The sequence below is a fragment of the Lissotriton helveticus genome, chromosome 1_1, assembly GCF_964261635.1.
Source record: "Lissotriton helveticus chromosome 1_1, aLisHel1.1, whole genome shotgun sequence".
NCBI classification, from domain to species: Eukaryota; Metazoa; Chordata; class Amphibia; order Caudata; family Salamandridae; genus Lissotriton; species Lissotriton helveticus.
Window position 1 is genome coordinate 578,216,032 of NC_136057.1, and position 25,482 is coordinate 578,241,513.

At 42.9% G+C, this 25,482-nt stretch overlaps 1 protein-coding gene across 6 annotated transcripts in view; it reads right to left on the minus strand.

The window, feature by feature from the left end:
• The window catches only part of ABCC9 (ATP binding cassette subfamily C member 9), a 1,243,587-nt gene that overhangs the window by 314,844 nt on the left and 903,261 nt on the right, over positions 1–25,482 (minus strand). For all 6 annotated transcript variants that reach the window (XM_078674078.1, XM_078674076.1, XM_078674073.1 and 3 more), the window contains one exon: positions 14,124–14,226. In XM_078674078.1, coding sequence (XP_078530204.1) covers positions 14,124–14,226 — 103 coding nt within the window. The remainder of the gene's footprint in view (positions 1–14,123; positions 14,227–25,482) is intronic.

Sequence of the window (25,482 nt, forward strand, 5' to 3'; positions counted from 1 at the left end):
TAGCAAGCATCTTTTCATTTCATTTCATTTCATTTCATTTCATTACATAATTCATTAAAACGTAAACAATTAATAATAATTAACTTAAAATACATTGAATGTATTTAATCAACTTCCTGCTCTTTCCCCCTACAAACCCAACAACTGTGCACCTGATATATATTGTAAAAATATCTTAATTACACAATTTACCTAATTAATTATCAATTAAATAATTCATAATAATTAAATGTGAATAAACATATTTATTAATTAATTATAAATAAATTACTTCCCACCCTAGACCCCTACAAACCCCACAACCTGCACCTAAAACTTAACTTAATTTAAAAAAATACACAATTATCATAATTAATAATCAAGTAAATAATTCATATGCATTATTAATTCATTATAATGCTTTTTCTTCCTACCCTGTACTCTTTATAAACACCACAATCCGTGACGGAACTAAAAATTACAATAAACTATTAACTTAAATTTAACATGCGCAACAAATTTACAAACTATATTAAAAAACATTAACAAAAATTATACAAAGAATTAATAACAATATACAATTAAAACACATACAAAAATAGATAAAAATAATGAAAAAATTATATTATTAAAAAAGCTATTTTTGTGAATGATATTAACAACATAGATATTTTTGTAAACGGTATTAACCCCTTGCGTGCTGGCGTAGGCCGTTGGCCGACGGCAGCACTACCTCACTAGTGCTGCCGTCGGCCAACGGCCGACGCGACCCCGCCCATTTTGCGGAAGTGCCGCACTGCCCCGAAATCGCAGCCACAACAAGGTGGTTAACAACATATGGTGATGCAGCACGCTCAATGTAATTAGTTTTATTTATTTCCTTAACTTCGTTTGGCCGTATGCCGGAGTTTACCACCCAGCACCCAGCCCCTCCCCCGCACTCCCCCCCCCCCCCGTAGCATTCGAGGAGCTGCCACTGACTCCTCTGTTGCATCATAAAAAGTGATGCATTGGTGGCACAAGAGAATCGTGAATATGAGCCTTACTTTTTACCACAAACATCCTAATCGAGCCTAGATAATAAGACTAGTACAAATAACACACACTAGTATAAATCTGTGAGAACATTTCCATCTTTGTCTTAAAATGCGGCCTTTTTTCAAAGCCTGCTTCTTCATAGAGCTAATTTCTTGCAATAATGCTATTCATTTTAAGAAGAGTCCTTAAGGTGGCACTAATAGAACCTACATCCATCCAACGCTACCGGGCATCATTTATTTCTCCGACTGAATAATTCTGATGTCCAGTCGTGACATTGCCGTTTTGTACACTGAAGTTACTGAAAGATACCTTCACTGACCTCGTTCTCTCTAATCAAAACAAAGACTGCCTTTTAGTTGTATTAGTTGTAAATAAACTGATTTATAGAGCCCTGCCCTGCATAAGACAGTCTTAAGCGCAGGATAAGATATACTATTCATTTGCTAGCAGTAAACGTGCCTGTGCCCTCGAAATAATCTTACCGCACGTGCAGATTCGTGTATGTTCTGCCTAGCTTGTACTGAGCGCTGGCACTTCGGCACGCATGCATTTGGCATGTATAGTATTGTGGCCGACGTACGCCACTCTGCACCCATGCGATATGAACATCGACTGCTACTGGTGGACCTGTTTCACAGAATCATACGATCCTCTTTGCAAGGTATTTGTTGTATTTTTGTGTTCATCATCATCAAGAAAGAGGGAGGAACATTGTTCAGTAAGAGGTGCGTGGAATTATGTTAAAATGCAAAAGAGCTGTTATGCATGTATTTATTTTCTTCCCCATATCTTTAAACCTATCTTAATTTAAAACATACACCTAGGAATTGTGTCGCTCATTTTGACATGCATAAAAGGATGCATTGTGAATGTTGACCTCTCTCTCTGAATTAAGTATTTATTAATTCATTTGAAATAACACAACACGTTCATGTAAACTACTCCAGGCAGTGTGAGGCCATTGAACTGATGGTAGGCACAGCCATGAGAGTAGAAGGAGCCGAACAGGGTGGTAAGATGGGTGGAATGTGGGACCATGGGCCGTCAATAACAATGTTTTATCCATTACGATTCTTAGTGTAATTTGAATTAATGTCGATGATAAATAAAGTGATCTTTAGGGACTTTGGTCAAGTTTATGGCTGGGAAAACACTGTTGACACGGCAAATCTTATGAATCTGAATTCGATATAATGTGGGGGAAACCATTAAAAAACATAGAAAATTTAAGCGGTAAGTAGCTGGAACAAGTTATTATGTTAAGCTAAACATGTACAGCAAAATTATTCGAAGGAATAGAAGAACATTCATGCGCGATTTTGTTTTCTGAGTCCAAGGTTTTCAACTCTGACCTGCAATATTGCCTGAGAACAGTTTGTTCTAAGAGGGACATCATTCTTAATAGTTCCTAGAAAAGGTACAGTTAAACATCAGTTTCCAGAAACTAAAAAACCTTGAGATTTTAACACTCGCTCCAAATTGTGGTTAACAATGATCTGAAAAATCAAAGACCGTGCTTAAATTTGAAGAATTTAAAAATTGCACACAAGACTTTGTTTTAGAAGAAATTCAGCTATCATATTCAAAGTCGAATTCATCTAAACTAACAAAGAAATGGCATCATAACTATTTCTAAAGTCAGTTATTGTAAGGAAAGATCCCTTTTTTGCATACTTACCCCCTAAGTTTGGGATTGATGCTGCTGGTGCCTGGACTTTTGGAACACTGGGGCGCTGCCGTCCAGCGACCATTATATGTGCTCTGATCTCTAAACACATTTACAAATGAGCAATCCCAGATTGGCATATTACATCTCCTGCAGGTCCCTATGTAGTACTCTGTGTATCTGGTGCCTGTAAGTAAAATGTCACCGATGGGCTGCGCACGCATTGTGCTACCACTAAAGTGACTTCAGGCATGTACCTGCAGCCCGAGTGTGCAGTTTTAAAACTGTAAATTCAGCCAGGCAAAATTAATATTTCGGCAGGTCTAAACCTTTATTTTAAATACTTGTAAGTCATCCGTAAAGTAGGTAGCAAATATCCATAGGGCAGAGTGCATGTATTTAAAAGTAGGACGTGTACTTGTGTTAACATTTCCTGGCAGTGAAAATCTCCAAATTCGTTTTTCCCAGCTGCAAGGTTGGCTCTCCTACAGTAATGGTAGGTGATTTTGTAAAGTTATTATTCTGCAACAAAAAACAAAAAGCAGCACATTGCCAGTAAAAATAATACTTGACACTCCCAAAAAACAAGCAAACTAAATAGGGGGGGGGAGGGGCATAGAAATAAGAAGGAAAATAAATAGTGGGGGGCTAATACTCATTAAAAGCAAGGGACGGAAAAGAAATACATCACATAAGAGCGACACAATTCAGATGGGGTACAGTCTACACAGTATCCAGGGCACCAGCTGTGGAAAGAAAGGTTCAGTCTCATCTTCCTGTTCCCCAGCTTGGTCCATGTTTAAGAGACAGTCTCTAAGTGGCTGCCATATGTCCATCGGTCTGCAAGTGAGGGGATGTAGAGAAGCGCAGAATTAACTAGCGGCATCACATTATGACATATCATTCAGCTATGTGGGTATAGTGGGGAGGGTATTACTGCCCCAATGTAACGCCACCTGCCTTTTGACCACAAGTAGCACTTTGGCAGTGAAGCGCTGCACTGCAAGGGGTATGGGTTCAACATGACCCAGTAAGGCCATAAGTGGGTCTAGGTTGATTGTTCATTCTATCATGAGAGACATCATAGTGTAAACCTCCCCCTAATCGGATTGGATCCCTGTGCAATTAATGAGCAAAATCCCTTGCTCTGCTTTACATTTGGGGCAGTGGGGATTAGGGGGGAGTTTAGTTTGTGTACTGCAATAACCACAGGTTGTGTCAGGAATGGAATATCCTAAGTCACGCTCCTAGGCAGCTCTCAATTTCACTGCACCAGCTGGCCGCAGTTGTAAAGAGATGGAATAGAGTCTAGATATCATTCAGCAGTATACTAAAGTAGAAAGAGGGCGAAATTCCTTAGGAAAGGTATCCCCTAGTGTGCCTTGTAAGGGGTGGAATATAAAGTTATCCATATGAGTTGAGACTCCCCATCCGACGTAGTAGGCATAGTTGAGCTGATCTTTACGGTACCAGTGGCAAACAGGCCACCTACCACACATAGCTGATGTGAAGCAAGCGTTCTTGAGGCAGTGGATGCCATGTATTATTTACCTGGGGCATATGTAGAGAGTGCAAAGTGTCCCTACCACATAGCGTTTAGTTTAAAAATGGCGTAATACATGCCAGGAGTTCATCCCATTTTTTCTAAATTTTCATTCAGAATTGCTCATATATTAAGAATTACCTTCATAATGCCAAGGCCAGCATCCTATTATGAGTACCCCCCAATTCATTACATAACATACTCCAGTACCAGAAATTTGTCACTGGTAATGCCCAAATGGGAAACAGTAGAGGGGTAGAGGTGCCTTCAAGGGATATAATTTGAATGAAATACAATTTGTGAATTATAATTAGTTAAAGAAGGAGAAATCAATCGTCCTAAAGTGTAACTGATACATCAAAGTTAAATGAATCAAAACCATGAAATCAAATATAATAAATTGGAACACATACACAAAATATAAACAACAAAGCACGAAGGTGTATATTAAAAAATGAATTTTATCAGAAGTTTTTTTTAAAAATGATTCAACAAAGCAGAAAATAGGAAATGCAGGTACACAAAAGTTAAAGTCAAATTAATATGTGTCACAGCAAAACCTAAAGAACCATCTATCCCAAATCAAAATGAATTAAACATTGCAGGGATAAGATGATAGTGTCGACGTTTCGGTCTCTTAAAGCACAGTTTCTGAGACCATCCTCAGGACTGATGTCACTTATATACTGCTAAGAACTGAGGCTCATCCTTGCGGTTCGTCAGATTGATTTCGACGTACACAGACACTAGCGGATCTGCCTACTTATTGAGCCGAGCAGTCCTTATATATCTACACTTTCAGGATATTTTCACAGTGCAAAAGGCTAAAACTACAGCGTTTTAAACAATCCTTTGATGCGAAGAGACCGTATCATCCTCAAGTCCGTCTCTCCTAAACATCAAGTCCATTTCTCCTAAACTAAAGTGTTTCACACTAATACCTACCGGACTAGCACTCATTTCGTCCGTCGCTCACGCCCTTAGCAACGTGAGAGCACCAACAGGAAGTGCACAATTAACGTACTAATAGGTCCATCGCCTGATCGAGGATCCTTTTTGCCAAGTCCCAACGTTACACTCACGATATCCCTGTTCTTGATTACACCGCAGTTCTTAGCAGTATATAAGTGACATCAGTCCTGAGGATGGTCTCGGAAACTGTGCTTTAAGAGACCGAAACGTCGACACTATCATCTTATCCCTGCAATGTTTAATTCATTTTGATTTGGGATAGATGGTTCTTTAGGTTCAAATCAAATGGGAAACAGCCATCACATTGCATGCATTATAACGCATCGATTACAAAGCGGTCGTTACAATGACCGCATTGTTACATCGCAGTACCATTACAACGCAAAGTTGTTACAACGGCTTGCTCTAGGGGGCAATCTAAACTAAGGAATAGTATAATTTACTATTCCAACACCTTCCCTATTGCTGCACACACTAGAGTTGGAATACTAAATTATACTGTTCCTAAGTCCAGCGCACCCCCTAGAGCAAGCCGTTGTAACAGCTTGAGTTGTAATGGTACTGCGATGTATCAACCCGGTGATTGTAACGACCGCGTTGTAACTACATGCGTTGTAAATGCATGTGATGTAAAAGGCTATATTCTGCCCAAATACCATGGAGACAGCATTTTAATCATGGTTTGCTTCCCTCAACCCGCCCACTCATCCCCAATATACCAAAGGCTGCCATTTCTTGGCAAAGAATGCCATCTCCACGATGCCATCACCAGTATTTTGCCATAGGTATCTCTTTATGTCAAGTATTTCTTCAAGTATTCCAGGGTTTGCAGTTCACCTGGGGTGCCCTCCGTATGCCAAGAATGTCCTCCATAGTCCAGGTGAAAGCATTTTGCCATGAGTGCTCCATGCCAAGTATTTTCTTGATTATGCAAGCACCAGCATTTTTCCACAGGGGCCATGCCAAAAATAACTTCTAGTATGTTATGGCCTGGGTGCCCTTTCTTATGGTGTGAATTATCTCCAATATGCCTTGAAGACCGCCATAAGCCCATGATTATATTGAGACTCACAATCATAAAACAGGCAAAAAACAGACCCAGACTCACTCATTCTCCCTCACTCACAGTTACTCATACACATACTCACTTTTTCACACTCTGGGTCCTGGTGCAACTACACCTGCTGCGCCACTGATAGCAACACATCTAATGTCCTTCTATGCTCTCTCACAATTTCCAATCACTCACTCCTTATAATGCACTCACACTCCTTCACCCACTCGCTCGCACTAACTTTTATTCATACACTCTTTTAAACTCAGATTTCCATTCACTTTCTCTCATTGATACTCTCAAATACATTCACGCACACTCTTCTTGGCCACTGTCGATCACTCACAAACACACTCACACATACACACACATGTACAGAGCAATAAAAAATTTTTTTACTTACCTTGTTTCCTTAGATGGCAACTTTGAAGCTCTTTGGCAGCAGATGATCAGAAATCTGGTGCTGGCCATTAGAACCAGCAAGCCATGATTCCCAACAAGGAGCAGCCCGATGGAGCAACAAGGGCAAGTTTGAAACAAGGGAAGGCCCAGATTAGTCCCTCTTCCATGTTCTTGATATGAGTGGAAGCACTGCCCAATAAGTTGCTGAGATTGAGTTTGGCATATTTCCCCTGCTGCACTGTGCGGCTCCTCATTAGTCTCAGGGATGCACTGGGATGTACCCTGACAGCCATAATTTTGCAGACATACTGTGCTGACTGAGGCATGCTCCGTCCATCACCACCCCCTTTTGTACCACTTTGGCCGCCATAAGTGTGGCAGGGTATGTTCAGACGTGAGTCCCTTGCTCACTTTTCCACTGGATTCAAGCAAGCCGGGCTAGGGATGGCTGCAATGCCAGAAACCGTTCCTGGGAAGCTTGTTTCGGGTCCAGGGAAGACATGGCTTGGCAGTTCGGGCTAGACTGTTCCCATGAGGCACAGGGTCAGACTGATTTGCATATAGCCATGTCTGAACTGGGGTGGCAGAGTGGGCTAAAGAACGGTGATGGATCAAACCCAGATCTTTTGACTGGGTGTGAGTGTTTGATTGGTTCGGATGCTCCGTCCATCACCACCCCCTTTTGTACCCCTTTAATAAGGTTGGCATTTTTTGCCCTAAAGGCTCTAGTAGCCCTTTCTGAGATAATCACCAACTGTCACCTGGAAGCCTGCTGCGAGGTGTGAATTGCTCTCAGGATAGGGAACAAAAGTGCCATGGCTAGGGGTGGGCGGAAGTCGTGGAAGGGACTATCGCAGAGAGGCACGGAGAGTGAACAAATCTCCGTGCCTCTCCGCGATATTTCTGTTTCGCGAGCTGCCCGCCCGCCTCCCGCCCGCCTTATTAAATGCGAGGAATGCGCATGCGCAGGCTCCGACGCATGCGCAATTTCAAAGAAGAAGCTGCGATGCGGAAGTTTGCAGGTCAATAAGATAAGTTTTATTTAACTTTATTTGTAGCCTGTAAATCAAATTTATTAAGGCAGGTGGGCGGCCAACTTCCGTTCCGCCCGAGGATGTGCGATAATTTGCCCCGTTTTCCGCCTTCTTTGCGGAAGGTGGAATGTGCAAATTATCGCACATTCCGTGGGCGGAACGGAAATGTCCACCCACCCTTAGCCATGGCTGGGAGATGTGACCTCCACATGATAGGTTGGCCTGGGTTAGGTCGCCACTGACTTTACAAGCTTCAAAGGCACAGATCCAGCCACAGGCAGATGTAATTCATACTTAGGGTTGCCCCTGCCATTGTCCAAGTAGCTAGTCCAATCAGAGGAGTTCTTCAATTCCATAGACACATCTCAGGGATGTGTCCAGAATGATCCCCGACCAAGGGAAGAAAATTATGCCAGGCCAACATTCAGCACAGCAGGCCACTGTGGGAGTGTTTATGGCCAAACCCCAGGAATCCCTAACCTATTAGTCATCCCCACCCACGAGCTAGTGCCAGGCAGAAAAGTGGCATCCATGACTACCTTCTTCACAACATTTATTGACCTAAGGAAGACTGAAGAAGGACTCAACCAAATGAATCCTGACTTCAGAAAGAGGGCTGCACCTTCTGAAACCTGTAGAGAAAAAAACAAAGGGCTAGGCCTACCCCTACTTGAACCCAGAACAGAAGAGTGGACTCCAAGGGCTAGATGGCTAGCCTCTTGTTAAGCTACCAGGTCACAAAAAGTTGCAAGAAGCATACCTTCTTGAAGAGCCCACCTGACCAAGTCCAATTGAACTTGTCCTGGACCTTGCTGGTGACTGCCCCAAGAGTGAGTCCTGATGCGAAGTGGTGTCCCTAAGGTCTTGGGGTCCCTAGATAAGTTTCACACTGTATTCCTTCTGCCTAACCCTAAAAGCTGGAAATTGGAAACCTTTCCAAGGATTTTTGCCAAAAGAACCAGAGGCTACCACTGGACATCGCCAAGCAGCTGACCTCACATTGCCATTCAATTTCAACTTGGTAGCTTGCCCAGCTGGAAGAAATTAGACATTCAAAAACATTTATAAGTCAGAAGGTAGAAATCTCCAACCACAGAACCTAAGCCATAGGCTGCTGCCTTGCCCCATGAGTATTGCGGCTTTTAGTATTTTTAACATCTTTGAAAAATCATATCTCCAGACCCCTACATCTGAATTTATCATTTTGGTGTCTATTTACTATATTAGATTTTACTGTATTTTTAGAAACTGGAGTGGGATTTCTACTGTGTTGTTTTATCTACTTTTAACTGTTTTGGTATGATAAATGCTTAGCAGATTTCTCCTATGGTAAGCATCTTTGCTCTGTGCTATAGCTCCCAAGGGTTGAGCTCAGATTTAAATTATTGTGAACTAACTGGACCTTGTCATGAATAGCGCCATTAACACTAGAAAATGAGTATAATCCTCATCTACTAATAATCTACTTATTAACAGTTACTGTTTAGGAAAGTGATTAACATCAAAAATGTAATTTTGTAAATTGAAAACACCTGACGAAATATGATAATTCTTAATAAATGGATAAGCACGACACTCAAGGGCCATGAAGGCTTGAAAAAGCTTGTATAGCATAAAAGAGAATCACAGTTACTCTCTCCAGGTTCTGCTGTCAACCTTCTCAAGCATTGCAGAGCAAAGATGAACAACAACAAAACATTTACACAATGCCCAAGATCAAAAACACACTGCAAACAACAATAATAAAGATGTATGTTAGACCTGACAGCATTAGGGTGGGCTTCCCCAACAACTTTCTGGCCATCCTCCTCCACTTTTCTAACTTTGTTTTGCTGGTATTAGAACATTGCGCGCTTTACCACTGCTAACCATTGCTACAGTGTTTGTGCTCTCTTCTCTAAACATGGTAACATGGGCTCATATCCAATTGGCATAAGTAGTTTACTTATTAGTCCCTAATAAGGTGCACTACATGTACCTAGGGCCTGTAAATTAACTGCTACTAGTGGGCCTGCAACACTGATTCTGCCACCCATGTCAGGAGTCTTCTAACCATGCCTCACATTTGTGATTGCAGAGCTTGGGTGCACAGTTTACACTGCCATGTCAACCTGGAAAAATAAACCTTTTGACATACCCAACCCTTCTCTTTTTTTTATACATAAATCACCCCTAGGGTACATCTGGATAACACAGAGGGAGGACGCAATGTATTTAAACATGGTAGTTAAAAACTCTTAAATTAGTTTTTCACTTCTATAAGACCTATATATGCCGTAGGATAAGACTGGGATTATATAATAATATTTTATAAGTGTAATTTTCAAATGGAAGGATATAAGTGATTTCAGTTTGGTGTCTCTGGAATCCAAATTTGAAGTCCTAACTTATGGTGCATTTGTATTTGTGCAACAATTTAAACAGTAACACTATAGAAATAGAAACCCACATCATGTTTGGAAAATAGAGCTGAATTTAGGAAATAAAACAAGACCAAAATGACAAAAATACAATCACTAGAACCGGAGATATGAATTTGTAAACAATGAAGTAAAAATAGCACCAAAAAGTACATGGCGCCAACTCAGGATATCTGACCTTGCTAGACCGAGTCCGAGTCGCTCTTTTAGGCCAATCGTGATGGAGCGTATGTGGGATAGAGTCACCAGATCAGTACTGCTGGAGTTTACCTGCACAAGTTTGTGCCAACAGTTCCATTTACATTGAAGAGGGCCTGAGGAGCAGGGAGAGTGGTGCAGAAGACTGTCAGCAAAATGCGAAGATCCGGTCGAGAAAGTGGCCGGGCATTGCTGGTGCTTCGCGTTAGCAATGTCTGTGAACGGTCGATGCTGCAGTGCGAAGAGTTGAACTGATTTGTGTTGCGAGGAGTGAGGTATTGGTGTGAACTTGACAGTTTGCGGTTGTGAAGAGCCCTGAAGCTTTATTTCAGCACCCTTGAGCCACACCAAGGAAGCAGGACCTGAGAGGCACCTCTTGGAGGTCTGGAACGCGCTGCAGTTGGGTCAAGGGGCTGGAGCAGGATGTTGGGGAGCCTTTTAAGACCCTGAGGCTCAGATCAAGAAGCCAGCAGACTAGCCCTTGGAGTCACTCTGGGGTCCTGGTTTTAAGATGAAATTGCAGGTCCAGTTCTCCTTCCACAGGCAAGAAGGCAGCAGGTCAGCAAGGTAGCAGTCCCTTCAGAGCAGCAGTCCAGCATAGTGGCAGTCCTTCCAGAAGAGTGGCAGTCTTTCCAGCAGCACAGAAGTCATTTTTCCTAGCAGAGTATCCAAAGGTCAAGAAGTATACTGAACAATTGGTGTCTGAGGTCCAGTATTTATACCCAGTTGTGTATTTGAAGTGGGGAGAAGCTTCTAGAGGCATGTCTTTGAAGTGCCTTGCCTTCCTGGCCCTGGCTCCAAACTTACTACAATATGTATGCAACCTTTTGTATGGAGACTAGCCCCAATTCATCCCTCCCATCCTGGCAGTGATTTATTTTATTTATTTATTTATTTCTAAAGTTTTATATAGCGCTCGCTAGACCCGGAGGTATCAGAGCACTTTACATAAGCATCATATCATAGTTACAGGTTACATCATTACAAAGGTTACACAGTTCTTAGAGCATGGCAGCATAGTTACATGTAAGGTCGAGATAAACAATAAGCACAAATACGTAAGGGGAAAAGCAGGCAAGGTGAGAGATTATGGGGAGGGGGGGTGGAGCATGGGAAGTAGACAGATAATGAGGGCGGGAAAGGGGAGGGGAGGGTGAGAGACACAGCATGGGAAGAGGAGGGGAAGCGTGATGGGGACACAAACCGGTAGACGAGTCAAGGCAACGTCCAAAGTCCAGTAAGCTGTGATCTCAGGGCAGACAAGGGGAGTGATTCAGGGGAGAGAGGATAGGAGCTAGGGAAGAGACAATAAGGAGAAAAGAAAAGAAGTCTGCCTAAAGACCGACTGGGTAAGTGACGACCAAGGAGGGAATCCACGGCCCATCTCCCCTATAGCTAAATTAAGTAGCTCCATCGGGCGTCAGACAAAATAGTTCAGTCTCAATACATTGAGAGAGGAGGGAAGGAGAGACATAAAAAGAGGGAGGATGCGGTAGGAGATGACAGGAGAGACGAAAGGAAGTGTAACAATGTGGTTCAACAATATACCAGAAAAGATCAACAAGTAAACATTATATCAAACAATCAGCAATACAATTAGGGGAGGAGAGAAAGGAGAGAGAAAGTAGTGGGAGTAGAGGAGGAGGGAAAGTGAGGATTAGGGAAGAGACAACCTTAGAGACAAGAGGAAGTCTGTCTAAAGACCGACTGGGTAGGTGACGACCAAGGAGGGAATACACGGCCCATCTCCCCTATGGCCTATCCGGTCACACCTAAGCTCTCCATTTTGTGTGGCTGTCTAGGAGGAATATATAAAGCCTAACTGTCAACTACACCCAATCATGTGACCTACAGACACGCTGCAGGCACCACAACGCTAGTGGCATTTTCAAAATTGTAATTTAAAATCCAGCTTCGCAATAAGGTAGGATTTTTTTATTTCAATTCCAGAGACACCAAACATGAACTGGCTACCTGTTCACATTTGGAAATTATACTTATAAAATATAACAAGGTAACTACAATGGTATCATATGGAACAGGTAGGCCTTGCAGTACTGAAACAAATAATTTAAAAGGTTTTCACTACAAGGAGATGTAAAACATAACAACATACATACATGTCCTACTTTTTAAATACATGTACACCCTCTTCTCTGGGCTGTCCAGGGCCTACCCTAGGAGTGACTAATAATAAGGAAGGTTTCGGCCTGGCAAAAACTTTACTTTACAAGTCAAAACAGCAGTTCTCCACACAGGCTTCAATTGCAGGCCTGAGACATGTTTAAAGGCCAACTTAAATGGGTGGCACAATCAGTGCTGCAGACCCACAAGTAGCATTTAATTTACAGGCCCTTGGCACATGCAGTGGCACTTTACCAGGGACTTATAAGCAAATTAAATATGACAATTTGATATAGGCGAATGTTACAATGTTTGGAGGGGAGAGCACAATCACTTTAGCACAGGCTAGCAGTGGTAAAGTGCACAGTCGAGTCCTAAGGCCAACACAAACAAATACAAAAAATATAGGAGGAGGAAGGCAAAAAGTTTTGGGATGACCCTGTAGAAAGGACCAAGTCCAACATGTAGCAAGAGATCAATGGACCCCAATGCAAGCCAGGAAAATAGACTTCCTGCCCCTACCCCAGCCCCAGTTTATTTTCACCTGCTGCACCAAAGATAGCTATGCCGCTGTTCCTTCACAAAGAAATTTAAAACAGAAGAGACCCTCCTAAGAAAAATCTTAGGAGGGTCCTCCCCTACATCGTGCTGGCCTAGCAGTTGTTTACCAACATCCAAAAATGTTCCCTGAACAAGTTACAGACCCTTCAATGCGTGGCAGCACAATTGCTTCTGTGCATTCCCAAATATAGGTCCATAACGCACGCCATGATCCATTTACCCTGGCTCACCATTGGAGAGTGCATTAACTTTAAAGCCCTGTGTATAGCTTTTAAATCCTTACATGATTTGGGTCCTGCACATCTGGCACAATGCTTTCAACGTTATACCACGACTGGGTCGCTTTGGTCATCCTTTTGTGGAAACCCGATGGTCCTTAAATTTAAAAGAGATGAATGGGGTGGGAGATGCTTTGCAACGTACTGACAGGTTATGGAACTCTTTACCCCTACAGTTTAAGAATAAATCAAATCTGCTCGAATTCAGAAAAAGTCTAAACACCTGTCTATCTATCCAGTTAGGCATATTTCCTGGCCCCCTGGTGTATCACGTTCAGTTCTCCTTAGTAAGGTTAGCGCCTAGATGTCCCTGGGAAATTGTACTCCTTGGAAATTGTATTTTCATTGTCATTTAATTTCAGATAATATGCAAGAGCTTGGGTATTTTTTGTCTGAATCAAAGTTGAAGTAAAAAATGCAAATATACTTTCATATATTGTAATTTCAAAATATGCTTGGCAAACGTTTTTATCTAGAGCCACCCGCGTGTTTAATTAATTAAACTATGATGCCTTCTCGGCAAAATAAGATAGAGCCTAAATAACAAAACGATTTTCGAAAATACAGCTACTTATTTTCCAATGATAATTTCTGTTCAGAAAACTCATCCCTTCCAATTATCCATTACATACTCACGTATGGGGTGCAGCAGGCGTGTACTCTTAACATACATTCATAGATTCACAAGCAACCAGTTATTTACCCTGTAATACAACAGCCTCAGCTGTTTTAAACTCATCGCGGTAATAAATGCTTTTATAGAGTTTACTCTATGACATGCTCGTATGTATCTGATAGGTGTGTCTTCTTTCACAGACTCTGAACCGCATCACAGTCTAAGCAGTACGTACCGTTCTGACCTCCAGCCATCTGTTGGCAGCAGACAAAAACAAGTAGGCAATGTTGTTAGTGTCTGTCAGCTCCAGCATTCGTTGTTTAAATCTGGCTTCGTGTCTAGAAAAAAATCATGACCTATTAATCCACAGACAATGTTAAAAGCAATACTTAAAGCACAGGTTGCACAGACACAAAGATAATTTTCAAATCTACAATAATGAAGCAAAAGTTATTTTCGCTCAGTTTTTGCACATTGTTAATTGTCAAACAAGGGTTGTTCCGGTCCATGAAAACAAAAATATTTCGGCCCACAAATATGGTGAATAAGAATTTGCAATTTTTCACTGTGTTCACATAATAGAGAATTAGATCACTCTGTAAATATGAAAGTGGAACCTAAGTATGATACATTTCTTTTTTTTATAATGCAGCATAACCAGCTGTTGCAAAGTCATCCTGTGCCCTGGGCACCCCCAACTTTTTTGCTGACTGGTACTGGTAGTAACTGATTCTGACTGACCCTGGGCTCTGCCTAACCAGGCCCAGGGCCAGTGCTATGCTGCAAGAGAAACTTAGAATACAGTGAAAAACCTACATACACTAGGGTTAGGGTACCCCTATGATTGGCAGGACCTCCCCAATAGAGCCCTAGTACATAATAGGGCAGGGTATTGAAAGTACTTTGATTCCCCAGTATATGATAGGGCATGGCGGTTTAGAGGCCAGCAGCCCTTTCTGCAGTTGCATGTGTGCACTGTTAAAGCCTGAGGTTAGTTTAAAAGCAGCTCTGTGTTGCAGGACTGCTTTTAAAATGCAAATTGTTCCCAAACTCGACTTTGGTGTTTGGGGCATTTGCAAATTGACAAAGTATAATGTTTGGGCATATTGGGTACCCCCAGGGTCTCCCCTAGGTGTCCCGGGAGTGGGGGGTCAGGTATTTAAACGGAAGACCCTTATAAAATGAGTTTTAGATGCCCTGGGTTAAGTGAAATTGAACTTTTCACTCACAATACTGTGGTAAAGTGCTTTCAAAAATCGACTTTTGTTCTAAGAGCACGGTAGAGTGACGATCTTCAATATTCTTACATATTCAGAACCCCTAAAGTCTCCCTTAGGAATCTCAGCAGTGTGGGGTCCTGTAGAGATAGGCAGGGCCCTTATAAAAGATGTTTTATAAGCCCTGGTGTTGGAAAAATGGCCCAAGTCACTTTTCCCACTGCAAATCCCCAGCCACATACAATAACGTGGCAAGAAGTTATTAAATAATAACTAACGTCAAGGAGATGATAAACATATGATTCAAGGACTTTCTAGAATGGTATTGATAAATCCAACAATATGGTATTGTTGAATTAAGCGTAAAATGTACAGACAAGAAGTTATAAGACCTTTGTGTCTATGAGCTAAAATTCTGCCTTCCTGTGTTCTGTCCTGATTGGTCAAAGTTAATTGGATTAGCCAGGCTCCTTTGATGAGGTGATAAATAACCCCTAGGGTTAGAAAACTCTTCTGGTAGAGCAGGGGTCTGCTACAAAGGAATGCCAGAGCAGGGGTTGGGGTTGCAAATGATATTCTTCAATGGAAGGAGGAGACATGCAGGAAAGCCCAGTTTCATTTACACCTCTACTTTTTTAACCCAGCCAGATGGTGGGATTAAGAAAGGAATACGCAAATGCAATAGGGGGAGTCTATGGAGATTAACCATCCTGGAGGTGTATTTAGCTAGCTCCTCTCTCTCTGCTGGAAAATCAGCCATGATGAATGTCGTAGTAATGGTGCTATCTGGGAGAAAATAGTGCCACACTTTGGAGGATGTGATCATACCCTGCGGTGTTGCTCTGCACCTCATTGGACAGGAGTGGCCTTCCACTTGATCCAGATAACTTGGAATAAGTATCTGAGAGGGGCAGAGCATCTCAGATCTGCTGCATGAAACTTAAAGAAGCTGATGGGGCCATGTTAGAAGTTTGGTTTGCAACATCCAGGTCCTGCACTCTGACTGATTGCGCCTACTGCACAATCTGGAACTACAGCCCTAAGGATCAAACCTGCCTCAAAAGGACTAAATGGTGTACTCCCTGCAAGCTACAGGTTAACAGAGCTCACCAGGAACATCACCACCAAGAATCCTCAGCCTGGAGTACTACCAGTGGATTTGTAATGGTTTTGTCCAAAGGGTTGTGGGAATTGAAGTCCCAAGCTTTCAAAGACCATCTTGGGGATTTGGACACTGTGGGACCCTCAAAGGAACTCAGAAAGAAGTTCCAGAAGTTTGGAGAAGTTTGCAGCAACTTTGGAAAACGTGTACCGAGTGGTCAGTCTGGGGACCCTCAACTGGCGAGCCATCCTGCCGTCCAGGTTCAATCCGCTGAAAAGCTCCAGAAGTCCAACTTCCAGAGTTTGACCGGGAGTAAGTTAAAACCCAAGCCAGCAACCCCTCACCAAAACTGGCCTGGTGAAGAGCAGCAATGCACCCCTGAATAATGAGCTCTGTAAATGGTTCTAAGTCCAAACATAGAAAAGTTGACCGGGACCAACCGCTGGGGCCAAGCCGCCCACCTTCCCTGGTTTGTCTCACTTAAATGTTCCGGAGGTCGGACTTCCACAAGTTTGACCACAAGCTCGTTGCAATGCAAGCCTGTGAACACTCACTGAATAGGGCCTGGCTGACAGCTTCGAGGGACTCCAGGAAGAAAAATTCAGAAAAGTTTCTAAGTCCAAAGGTAAAAACTTTGACCAAGACCTACTGCAATAGGTAGCCACACAGGGCTCCATCAATCAGCCTGAAACTCTGACTTTATCCAGTTCTAGCGCAACCATAAACAAAATGTTAGTGACCAGCTAATAACTCTATGGCAATGCAGTTGAAAATCTGGCTGTCCATCCAACCTCAGGGGCAATAGGTAAATTATATGATGCTGCACCATGACTCAACTAGCAGGTCACTATTTAACAGTCTTCGGTTCTGTATGCATGATGATCTGCAGTAAAAGATTCCATACTACAGGATGGCCCACTCATTGTGGGCAGGATATTTGGCTGCAGGAAATTGTGCATCCAGATATTCTGCCCACACTTGGTTAATCACTGCTACTGCAGCACCCCTTCCACACAGATTCGTCGAATAGCTAAGGGAAGGGAAATCTAGTTTAATACTGATAAATTGGGTGATAATGGGTACTACTGTGATATACCTGTCCATGTGGAAAATTTTGACTCTTTATTTATGACTGCTTTTCTTGATTGGGGGGTCACTGTGGGTAGGCACATCGATGTTATAGTTTTATTGTACACATTTTGGTAGACCTAAGATATGTATGAAATTTACAGTAGTTGGAATATGCTTGAATGCTTGTGGAAGCATGTCATATGAGGTATATTGATTACCACTTTTAATCTGTAAATTATAGTTACCTGGGTATTTCCCCGTTTTAACCTATATTTGAATCGATTTATTATAATTATCTGTGTACCTTTTTAAATCTAATTACTGTATATGTAGTGCACATAATTTATGATCTGCATTATATGCCTGTCACTATTGCACTAAGGTTTATTTATTGAAACTAATACAAATTATTTAAACTACAGTAAACTACAGCACCCCTCCCACATGACATAAATGAAATAGGGACTTTAAATACTCTGTAGGAAAATATGTGAAAATACATTAAATTCCACTTTTCCAAATTTAATGTAAAAAATTATACATCCATAACAAATAAATATTACTTTATAAAATATTGTAATAACCATTTTTTATTAAAAATTAAATGTAACTGATTAAAAAAAAAGTTTGAAAATGTATTCTATTCTATTTTATCCTTGGCATTTCTAAAGTGCATGGATACCCAACTGGCCTCCCAGTTATTGTGAACCTGCCAGTTGCACATTCTTAATGCTCAGAAGAGGATAACTAGTTAAAAAGAAGTATTCAATTGTTTCCTCAAGCTAAGTTCCACCTTATTCTTACTGAATACAGATGGGAGAACATTCCAGAGTTTAGATGCTAGAAAGGTGAACGATCACCCGCCCCACATGACTATTGTAGATTCTATAGATCGTATTCTAAAATCCATACATAACTCTTTGAAACTTGTAATACATGATAAGTTTATATAACACAAGAAAGAAGGAGTCTTGACAACAAAGTGCTCCAGGACTGACCAGAAATGGTTTGAACTTTGCAAATGCCTCTCTGCCTTCAGAGAACAAAGGGAAAACGAGTATAAACTTTAGATCACTTTGGGAAGCAAGAAGAACCGTTTGCTTAGGAGAGGAACCAGAGGAACTGAGGAGGAGACTATCCCTAAGCTGAGTTCTGTTTGGGGGTGTTAGACCTGGCATCCTTGGCGTTGTTTCCCCCTATCTTTTTGCCTCTACCTCCTGTATTTTTGATGCTGTGCTGGATTTCATTTTTGCTGGTTTAGATGCTTTGGGCACTCTGCCACTGCTGATCAGTGTCAGAGTGCAAGTGCTCCCTGTGTAAATTGTTATTGTGATTGGATATACATGATTGGCATATTTGTATCACCAAGAAGTCCCTAGTAAAGTGCACTGGGTGTGCCAGGGATGGCGATTCAAATGCTACTAGTGAACCTGCAGCACTGATTGTGCCACCCACATGAGTAGCCCTAAAATGGTGTCTCAGGCCTGTGTGCAGTCTGTGAACTGTCATGTCCTCCTGGTTAGTGTCCCCACTGACCAGGCCTAACCCTTCCCTTTCTGAGCACATTGGTCACCCCTATGGAAGGGCCAAGGTACCCCCTTGGGCAGGGTGCAGTGTTTGTGAAAGGTAGAGCATGTACTTGTGCAGGTGACTTACTATTGTAAGGCTATCTTGCCCTATAGGCTATCATGGGGGATGCTGGCTACAGTGGCTACCAGCATATCTTCCCATAGGTGCAAGATAGGACATAAAAGTCTGGTATCCCTGAACTCAGAATTTAATAACACATCTTTTAGGAAAGGTTGTTTTTGAATCCTTTGTTTGAGAACAGCACTTTTTAGAAAGTAGCTGCTCTCATGTCTGCCCTTTCTGTGTGCGTTGGCCTGTTTGTGAACTGACTGTCTGGTTTGAGTGTGACAGGGGCTGGGGAGCCCCCAGGAGGCTGGCTGGGTCAGCCCTGGGCTGAATGACTGCATCTGCGTGCATCTTGAGTGGTGGGAGGGGATAGCACCTGGGCCTGAAAAGGGCTGTGCCTGCCTTCCACAATGCTGGCTCCACCTCCTGATGGGCGGCTGACAACCCTGCCCCTCACTCTGAAAGGAAAGGAGAAGCCAGGAAAACAAAGTACTCAAGAAATACCCAGAACTGGTTCAGACCAGGCTCGAAGCCCTCCTGCACAAAGGTAACAAAGACTTTTAGGGGTATAAGTACAGGACCCCTGACTACAGGAAATTAGATAATCCTGGAACCAAGAAGGACCCTCTGCCAAGGAGAAAGCTGGAAGACTGAAGAAGGAAGACTGTCCTGTTGTGTGATGCTGGACTGACCTGCAGTTGCTCTGCTGCCAAGGAGAGGGGAAGGACTTTGCTTTGTGCTGTGTCCCCTTGCTTGAAGGAATCTCCAAGGGCCTGAGAAGAGCTGGCTCCCTGTTTTGAAGTGCCAGGAACAAAAGGACTTCACCCCCAGCTTCCCCGAGCTCCGCTGAGAGAGCTCTGTCCTTCCTAGAGTGCTTGGGCCAGTTGTGGTGCCTCTGGAAGTTGTACCTGTGATGGGGAGCTGGATATCATGCTTTTAAAGAACTTTCTGCAAGTTTTGTCGCAAACCCGGCAGAGCGAGAAAATTCCCGCCGCTATGAAGACCGAGATCATCGCGGCCCCTGTCGCCGCTGCCTGAAGACGTCGCACCCTTCATTAGCTGGAAGATTTGCGCCGCTGCGAACATCGTCGCAGAGCCTGTCGCTGCTGGGTGAGATCACAGCATAACGTCACTGCAAGAATCATCGCAGAGTCATCGCATTCGCATCAAGGAGCTGCAAGAGGAAGATCAACGCTGGACCGCGCATTGTCACCCCGGAGATCACCGCAGCCCCCGAGAATCATCGCATCGTGCCTTTGCGGGAGAAAACTTCCTACGGAACCTACGCACCGGAATCCATACAAGTCATCGCCTTCCTCCCCATACAGACCGGATTCGCCGTAACACGTCCGCTGCTGCAGCGGGGCTGTCGCTAACGCCTCCCCAGGGTCTCAAGAGCAATGCACCGCTTGTTTTCCACCACTACAGCTTCTGTGCTTGGAACTTTTTATCACTAACAAAGGTACTGTGGCTAAACGTGACGCAACTGTGAACTTTTCACGCAACTGTGGATTATTTCAACGCTAACCTTAAGAATTCTTTTGCAACCATATTCTTGAACTGTGTATGTTGGATTTTTGTCGTTTTGGTCTTGTGTAGTTTAAATTAAACACCTTTATTTTTCTAAACTGTTGTGGAGTCAGTTTGTGGTGTTTTCACTGTGTTACTGTGAGTGTTGGTACAAATACTTTACACATTGCCATTGATACGCCTTGACTGCTCATGCCAAGCTACCAGGGGGGAAGCAGGGGTTATCTTACAGGGTTTCCTCCTTACCCTGACTAGAAGCAAGGGTCGCTACTTGGACAGTGGTACCTACCTCTGCCAACTAGAGACCCCCAGTTCTAACAGGGGATTGGCCTGCAGTGGTTGCCTGACTGCCAAAGAACAGAGAAAGGACTTTGTAATACTTTCAAATCAACTTGTAAAGGATCTCCAAGGGCTTGAGATAGAGCTTGCCTCCTGCTGAAGTCTCGGGGACTACAAACTTCACCACCCAGCTCCCCAAGAGTTCTTTGGAAGTGCCTGCTGTTGTGTTGGGCCTTCTAAGGGACTGCGTGTCGCAAGGAGCTGGAAGCGCGACTCACGAAGTCGAAGCGAGCCGCCGCCGCAGCCGCTGTCGTCGCATCACAGGAGAAGGTTGTTGCAGCTTCGCAGAAGCGCCTCGTATCGCAGGAGAAGAGTGTCGCTATTGCATCAGATGCCGTTGCATCATCGGAGAAGCGTGTCGCCACCACAGCCGGTGTGGTCGCATCACTGAAGAAGAGTGTTGCCGCTGTCGCATCGCATCAGAGAAGCGTCTCACATCAACGGAGAGGCGCGTCACTGGGCCTGTCGTGGCTCAGAAGAATTGAGTCACTGCACGGCCGTCGGGCGTGCACGCATCGTTTTGCATCAAGGAGAAGACCCCACTTTTGTTTCATTGCATCGGATCTTCATCGCATCACGGTGCTGCTGGTCGCATTGCCATGGAAGTGCAGTAAGAAACCGACTCATCACCCCCCCACGCGGAGATCAACCAACGTATAACCTATGCAGCAGTAGGGCACCAGACGCATCACCGCTCTTGAGTGTAAGGAACCGACGCATCACCTTCCCTGCAACACTTTTGTTGTATAGCGTTACGCATCCAACACTTAAAGTGTCGCATTTTACATCTAAAGAGAACTAAGTTATTTCTATCATTTTTTTTAAAGTCAGTATTGTGGATTTTTGTCATTTGTGGTCTTGTGTTAAGTCTATATAAAAATACTTCTATTTATACTACAACTTGTGCGATGTCCATCTGTACTGTTGTCACTGGTTTACTGTATGTGTTTACAAATCTTTTACACACTGCCTCTGAGATAAGCCTGTCTGCTCGTGCCAAGCTACCAAGGGGGTGACAGGGGTTATTTTAGGAGTGTAACCGCTTACCCTGACTAGACGCCAGGGTCCCTAGTTGGTCAAAGGTACCTACCTTTGCCAACTAGAGACCCCCAAGTCTAACAGTCTCATAAAATGGGATGCAGTACTAGAGGCCATTATAAGAGGTTCCTGTAGAGTTGAACTTCATCGATGGGTGAACCAGGGTGCAATATTGCAGTCCATGATTAGATGTCCCTGCAGAGCCAGGTGCTGGGGGAATGTGCATGTAGTGTCGCAGTCCTTGACTAGATGTAGCTGTATAGCCTGGCTCTAGCGCTGGATGAATCTAGATGTCCCTGTAGAGCCAAGCTTCAGCGTTGGGAAAGCTTGGGTTCAGCCTTACCATCCGTTCCGAGAGGCACTGTGTCATAGACTATTGCGATGCTTTTTAGTACAGTATCCGCATAGTCATTTCTAAATACTTTTCATCAGGGTTAGGTGAAATGTATTTTGCTTTGCTACTTTACACCCAATGTTATGCTGTTTTTAGCTGATGATGCACTCAAAGCCTAGTTTCTCATCATGTGCGCTTTTTTCCGACATTATTTGTTATTTACTTGTATATGTTAAAGCAAGAAACCAGAAGGAAAACACCTTGACACTCACACTGTTTTCTGTGTGTGCATTAACTATAACAATTTCAGTAGCCAAGCGACCTCTGATTTTAACAGGTGTCAACATATGACTGGGGCAAGAGTTCATATTGTGCATACTGATCAATGTAAATGCAAATTACGATACAGAATGTTGAAATCGCCTTACACATGACACTTATTTTTAAATACATTTAACAAATCTACATTGTTGATTAATGGCAGAATTGCAAACAGTGTCGACAGTTGTAGTAGAATGACAGAAGTGCACATTTCCATTTTCCTGCGTCTGAACCGTTGACTACCAGTCTCCCAAAGCCATTGGGGGCTGTTTGTTCATACCCAGTTAAAAAGAATTGTGAGTGTTGTCCACATTTGCAATGTCCAGCAACTTCCTGGGAACACCCATTTTACCAACCACAATTCCAGGTCTAAAACTGTCCCGCAAATACATTATATGGTTTTCTAGGATGGATCGGGTAAGAAATTCTCACTAGTATATCTGATGACAAGCTGTAGGTACACTGTATGTTAAACACTGCTTTTATCTGCTTTTATCACATATACCAAAGATTCTGTTCTGTTCGAAGGAAGGGTAATACATGAAAAATACAACGGTCAAGGGTTGTAGTTTCCATGTCAATGGGCCATTAATTACGTGCGCCAAACATCTGGATGGGCATGCGTTTATGTGAGCACTTGTTTGTGGTATTCCATCAGTAAGTAATGTTCATAAACTCTTAATTTGTAATGTTTGTGAAAACTATTTGTTATCATATTCAAGTTAATTGCAGAGTTTCGAAAAGACTGCACATTCCCCTAACTCCATTCTGCACTTCGTTTTCGAAGTGCACCAGAAATGTTACACTACAGGAGCATTTCTTCCTTCAAATGTAGGTGCTTTTGTTACCTCCTGATACCAGTCTTTGATATTGGGTGAATATCCCATAACTCTTGTTAATGGTCATTTCCCTGGCGTTTATTATTTTGCAGCTATGTTGCAGTTGTGCAGTCTGTTGGGAATCACTGCAGGGTGGATGGCCGTTAAAGGGGTACACAAGTTATAAAGACGAGAACGAATATACCAGTGCCTTCTACTCAGCAGTACTGTACTTTCTACATACGCATTTAATCTTTACCTGGGTTCTCCTTTCATTTGAATGGCCACTTATCGTCACCTGTCCACACTCCAGCAATGAAATCCCAATCAGTGAACTTTGATCTCGTTTGAGTGTGTTGCCAATGGAAATATTAGATCGTAAGTTTTTCTTCAAGAGTGATGTAAATATTTAACTTGTAGCAATTAACTGCGCAGCCTTCCAACCATGTACATGCTTTTTAGGTTTCGCCTACACAACGCTTGCGCTGTGCTTGTGAAATCTTTTATATTAAATATATCTTAAAAGGAGCTTACATTCCACCCCTTGCTTTCAATGCTTTTTATTGGTTACTGTGCTTGCCACTTACCTTTCCTCCATTTCTGTTGGCTGTAGCACTCCTGTGTAGTTCTCTTATCAGTTTCCCAGTGCCGAAGTACGGTTTACATTCACCTTTGGGGCTCTTTTTAAAAAATATTTCCCTGTCTATCTAATCTTCCCTGCACAGCGCATTACAGAATCATTTTCCCCTGCTGCCCACATTTCAAGCGTGCATGTCGGTTCCATTTTTATTTTATTGAATATTACATGAGGCTAGGAACACATCCTGCTCCAAGCTTCACTTTCAGCCCGGAGCACCGCCCTCCACAAAGCCTCAAAGTTATATTCATGTGTTTTTATATAGCATGGACATTATCAGAGCTCTTTACACCACTTCCATATGTTTCAAGTCAGAGCTCTTGCTTCACCCCTACAGCTCGGTTAAGCTTCTGTGGGGCCTTTCCAGCTGCTATACCTACTGACAGCTGTGAGACCTTCCATTGCAGCGCGAGTGGAGCACTCTGTGCGATTGGATGGACAGGGTGGGCGGCATGGCGTTGTCTGGACACAGGCCTTCCAGGTGCTAATGATGCCCGGGGGGCTTTCCTGGCTGGCGCCGTATTAAAGCGCACATGATATTTTTAGGCCATACCTGTCACGAGAATGATAATTACCGCAGCCTCTTCTAGCAGAAGAAAATGAGAGTTGCACTCCATGCCAGGCATGTGCAAAGCAGCCTGGACAGCAGAATAACTGTTTTTATTTCTGCTGACATCATGTGATTCTCATGTATCCTCAAGCTTGCCCTAGGACAGTAGTTGCTATTGAAACTGAGAGAGAGTTAAGGTCACGCGGGTGCAGGGTGTCTGTGGCAGCGCTGTGAGACTGCCTTTGTCTGCTTCCTGACAGCCACTTTCTCCCATCCCCACTTGTGAATACTAAGAGCCACATTTATGAAAAGTGACGCATCGCTGCGTGAAAACAGCGATGCGTCACTTTTCACTGCGCACTCCTTGCTACACCAATGATGCGTCATATTTACAGTATGATGCATCATTGCGCAAGGAGTTACAGATACGTCAGTATTTCTAACATATCTGTATAGCGCAAAAGTGACGCATTGCTGGAGTGTGTCACAAAAGTGATGCAACTCCAGCAATGTATCCTTTCACATGGGCAAGCCTCATGTGAAAGGGCCTGCGTCAGTCTTACGCCTGCTGTGAGGCAGGTGTAAGAAATTGACGCATTTGTGTCCTAGAAGTGGCGCAGTGAAATCTCATAGATGTCACTGCGTCTTTTCTACGACCCTTTCTTGTGTCAAAACGCCCCCCTTGCATACATTATACCTGGTGCAGGTATTATGTGGGGTACACAGTCAAAATATCGAGTTTTAAATTTCGACCCACCAAAATATCGTGTTTGAAATTTCGAAGGTACAGAATATCGATGTCAAGAATATCGTAGGACAGAATATCGACCCTAAGGTAAGTAATATCGAATTTATTTATATGGATGTAAGTAATATCGATGTCACTAATATCGATATTTGTATTATTTTTATGTTTTTTATTATGTATGTGTTATATGTTTCTGTTAAATATTTAAATTAATTTATATTATATGTGTATTATTTTTATATATTAATACATTT